At 43.2% G+C, this 4941-nt stretch overlaps 1 protein-coding gene across 2 annotated transcripts in view; it reads right to left on the reverse strand.

Moving 5' to 3' along the window:
• Positions 1–3271, reverse strand: part of rap1gap2a (RAP1 GTPase activating protein 2a) — a 72613-nt gene extending 69342 nt beyond the window's left edge. For both annotated transcript variants that reach the window (XM_078283989.1, XM_078283993.1), the window contains exon 1: positions 2860–3271. In XM_078283989.1, coding sequence (XP_078140115.1) covers positions 2860–2903 — 44 coding nt within the window. In that variant the 5' untranslated portion in view covers positions 2904–3271. The remainder of the gene's footprint in view (positions 1–2859) is intronic.
• Positions 3272–4941: the final 1670 nt, after the last annotated feature.

Here is a 4941-nt window from a genome sequence, read left to right on the forward strand (position 1 = left end):
GATGTTGTGGCATTAATTCTTTAATCCCGTTAATTTGGCGACTGAACCGTGCAGAATGAAGCCTGATCTTTCTCACTCAAATACACACGCACTTATGCACAGTCACGCACAGACACACACATACACACACATACACACACACGCACACACACACACACACACCCACACAATGCCCACTATTCTCACTGCGCCAGCTTCCTTGCCACCCAACCTTGAAGTTTTAAATATAATTTGAATGTTTTCCAGGGTTTTTGAATGATTTCAACAACAACATCCATTACACCAACCTCCCCAGAGGCTGTAAGAGACACAGAGCAGGGAAAACTGTGGTTCTATAGTGTTATTATTTACAGATGCTACAAGCTAGATATGCAAATGTCAGAATACTGGGGTTATAGTGAGAAACACCTTGTGTAATAGTTTATGCAAAAGAAACTAATTTATGCAAAAGAGATGCACACTTCCACATCGTTACCTGCATGCAGAGGCTTCAAAGCAAGATGCTTTAGCAAGATGCAGATTGCTTTTATAGGCTTGGCCACTTGATGAATGATGAACCACAATCGCAAGAACTTCAGTGAAATAAAATAATAAAAAATATATCAAACACAGTGGTTCCCTATGGCTACTTCACAGTTCATTTGCCATGCTACCAATGATGCCTTCCTGCCTCAATAGTCCCTATAGTCCTGCACCATGATGAGTGAGCGTCTTTGATATTTTTCTGGAGCTGTAAGTCTGTGCTCTCAGAAGGCTTATCTTCCAAGCAGTGGAGAAAATACACCACCCCCCTTAGGGCTGACTCATCAAACAAATCAAACCCACATATGTAAGGAAGCTTTCTTCAACCCACACCTTATAGATGAAGGCAATCTTTTCTGTCTGACTCTCTCTCTCTCTCTGTGTGTGTGTGTGTGTGTGTGTGTGTGTGCGTGTGTGTGTGTGTGTGTGTGCGTGTGTGTGTGTGTGTGTGTGTGTAGTTTTGAGGGGGGATGTGATCTGATGACATCACACTTTTTAACAAATTTTACAAACAAAGCGCGACTAAACAACACCACCCTCACTACATTAGAACAAAGTGACAGTGAGTAAGTGTGCGTGCATGTGTTTGTACTCTGTGTGTTTGTATTGTCTGCATTCAGTACTTCCACAACAGACTCACTATAGTCTTTCCTTCATAGGAAAGGACATTTTCTCTCATCCAGAAAGCATACCAGATGGCCTGGCTAATTAATTGATTTATATATATTTAAACAAATGGCCTGCCCCCTCACAACCAGCTCTACATTTGCTACTACATCACCATCCGAATTGACTGCTGCAACTTCAAGCAGGTGCTAAAGCAACTCTCCTGCATCTAAACTATCCATCTATGCATCTGTACTACATGTGTCTCTGTCTGTGTAACGATCCAAAGGGAGAAATTGGTTCACAAAGAGGATGGGTGAGCTGATACCTGCAGCCTTCAGATGAGAAGTCATATATACCTATCCAGTGACTGACATTTTAAAAACATACAACTTTAAGGTTTTATATGTCTTATGGTGTATAGTTGTTGTTTTTTTTACCACTTTCTCTAAACTCAAAATTCAAGAAAGGTTGACATTTGATAGTGTTGAGAAGGGAGATGCCCTTCACATGCTCCTCTTCTCTCTGTGTCTGCCTGTCTGGCTGTCTGCTCTATTCCCAGGGCCGGGAGGATGCTGAAAAAATGTAATATGTGAGATTGCTAATTGCCTGTTGTAAATTGTAGACAGTTATGTAATCCATTGGAGCTGTCCATCTCACTAATGTAATCTGTTTACTTTCAGTGACTTTTGGATTAGTTTGCCTCCAAAATGTAAAGAATGTGAAGTTAAAGGGACAGCTTATTCCAATATGCATACTGTAATTGGTAGAGTATTATTATCATCACCCCCCAACCAAACCTCTATTTTAAATTGTGCAAGATAATTCTCACAATCTCAATGTCTTTTAAACTTTCAAACATGTCGCTGAGCAATCTGACAAGTCAATCTGACAAGTAATCCCCTATTTTTCTCAAAAGCATTTGATTACTGTATGTTTTTTTAATTGCTGTGCTACATAACAGTTACCAGTTAATCTTGTTACATGTAATCCGTTGCTCCCCAACCCTGTCTGTTTCAACTGGTTCCAACCCTGTCTGGCATGGATGCGCAGCCTGAGCCCAGCTGGGAAGGTTAAGTGCTCTGAAGCACTGCTTCAGTGTCAGAATGACGGCCAGCGGGGGAGCCGGCGCAAAACACTCTGAGTGTGTCAGCGCATTCAGCTGAAAATGGGCTTTCTGGCAGCTTCTTTAGCGCTGCATCATGGGAGCACTTCTTGGCAAATAGAGCAGGAGAACACGACTGCTGAGAGCCGTGTCCGGAGTGTGTGTCCCATAACACGCACAGCAGCAACAACAATAACACACAGAGCAGGAGCACAGACAGCAGGGACAGACAAAGCAGCCTGTTGATTCTCAGTGATCCCTCCCAGCCCGGAGACAGCACAGAGTGAGACCAAGCCACACACACACACACACACACACACACACACACACACACACACACACACACAGTAGGTTGTCAAACAGAGGTCAGAGTGTTAGAGGTGTGACACGCAGAGGAGCAGTCTGAGCCCTCCACCCATCCTTCCTTTTCAGGAAAATAGTTTACTTTTGCACTGCACACACCCATACTAATACAAGTACATGCACATGTGAGCATACACATACACTACACAGCATACTATACAAACAGCCATAATGGGCACAATCAAAAACATGTGCACACATAGACAAACAGACACACACACACACAAACACACACATCAGCATCCAGTGAGAAAGCAACATACCATCCGAATCCACCAAATGACACGCTTCTCCTCCTCCTCTGCATTTTGACAGACTGAACTTCTCAGCAGCCTCTCGCTCTCTGTCTCTCTCCTTTGGGAAGATGTATATGCTTGCTGTCAGTCTCTCTCTCTTTCTCCCCCTCTGTCTCTCTCCCTTTCTGTCTCTCTCTCTCTGACTCTTTAGGGAGATGTATACACTTGCTCTCTGTCTCTGCAGTCTCTCTCTCTCTCTCTCTCTCTCTCTCTCTCTCTCCTGCTCTCTCTCTCTCTCTCTGTGGGGAGATGCTTGTCTATTCTTGCTCACTCTCCTTTTTTTCTTTCTTTTTTTCTCCCCTCTCGCCTCTTTTGCTACTTCTCTCCCACCTGCCTCCCCAGAGCTGCTGTCTCCACTTTGGCACTTGACCAGTCAACTACTTTCCAGAAACGCTGCTCGCTCTTTGGCTTTCACACGCTATTGCACACACACACAGAGACACACGCTGACACATACAGGTACACCCAGTCACACACACACACACACACACACACACACACACACACACATACACATGCTTCAGCAGGGGAGGAGCAAGGTGGGGAGGGGCCACAATCTCCCATCTGACAATGTATGTTTATTTCACACACACGCACGCACGCACACACACACACACACACACACACACACACCTACACACACACACACACATTCTGCAGAAGAGCTAGCATTTGTTTTCAGAATCATCTTTATCACCATGACCAGCCACAGCATCTGTGACCTGCCCAATAACCAATAACCAACAACAGGAAGTTGAAATGTGGTCACTTCCTGTGTTGTGTGCCACCCAGTGATGCTGCATCACACATGTATGCATATAATCCAAGTTTACTTTTTACTTTTTTGAAGTCAAAGTCTGCAAAGTCCATTAAGCACTGTAAAGTAAATTCCACAATCATAGGTCCTATTTAAAAACCCAGTTGAACAGACAATCAGCTGACAGCAGAGAAAGAGAGAGAGGATTCATTTTGAAACGTAATGTATTCTATATAAGGAAATGGGAGGAGCTGTGCTATAGTGCGGTCTGGTCTGACAGTAATAACTGCACACAGAGAAACCTCCCATGTTGTGACCAAAGGGAGTGTCCTTCCTGGCTTCCTTCCTCCTCACTCCAGCCTTGACAAGTCTCACTCTCAGGCTTAACGCTCACACAGCTGCCTAAAATACACTGTGGGAACACAGGACATCCCAAGACTTTAGGTGAAGGTATATAACTTTAAATAATGCAAACTTCTCCTTGAGAAAACCTTTTACCTTCTTTTTTAATTTGGGCTAAACTGCCTCAGGGGTAAAAACCTGATCAGTGTTTAACAGTATGTCCTGTTATTCTCCTGGGACTTTCTGTTTCATGTGTTACTTTAGTTATTTTTGTACGAGGGCTACACATAGACATGATATCACACGAGTAGAAAATGAAAATGTTGAATATAAAGGGAAAAAGAGGCTCAGGCAATTGATATTGAATGTCACAAAGAGGTTAGGTTTCATTTGCTTTCCTCAAAAATATTAGCCCAGAACACTCATGGCTGTTCTTTTCTGCTGTGAATAGAAATGGTTTCCAGACCGACCTTCATTTACAATCACAGCAAAAACTACTCTTCCACCAAGACGCCAAACAAGCCTCTCTTATAGCCTGTTGAGAATGATTATAGCATTCAGAATGAAAGAATACCAATATTGCCTCTCTGCCTCTCTCTCTCTCTCTCTCTCTCTCTCTGTGGCTGATGAGTGGATGAGTGGGTGCACTCTCAGTCCCATATCTCTATCATGATGGCATCTCACTGATTAAAAGCAATAAAACGCTCCAGTGGCGTAATGTAATGGTGTGTGTGTGTGTGTGTGTGTGTGTGTGTGTGAGACTGTGTGTGCACATGCACAGGGCTATGAACTTTACACAGTCTGGCACCGCAGTACTAATGATTATAATTACAGATCAGCCCTCTGTCTGCATTTGTACAAAGGACTGAATAGAATAGAATAGAATAGAATAGAATAGAATAGAATAGAATAGAATAGAATAGATAAAGGTAGACATGAGTTCAACAGCA

Source organism: Centroberyx gerrardi, chromosome 6 (genome assembly GCF_048128805.1).
Source record: "Centroberyx gerrardi isolate f3 chromosome 6, fCenGer3.hap1.cur.20231027, whole genome shotgun sequence".
NCBI lineage: Eukaryota > Metazoa > Chordata > Actinopteri > Beryciformes > Berycidae > Centroberyx > Centroberyx gerrardi.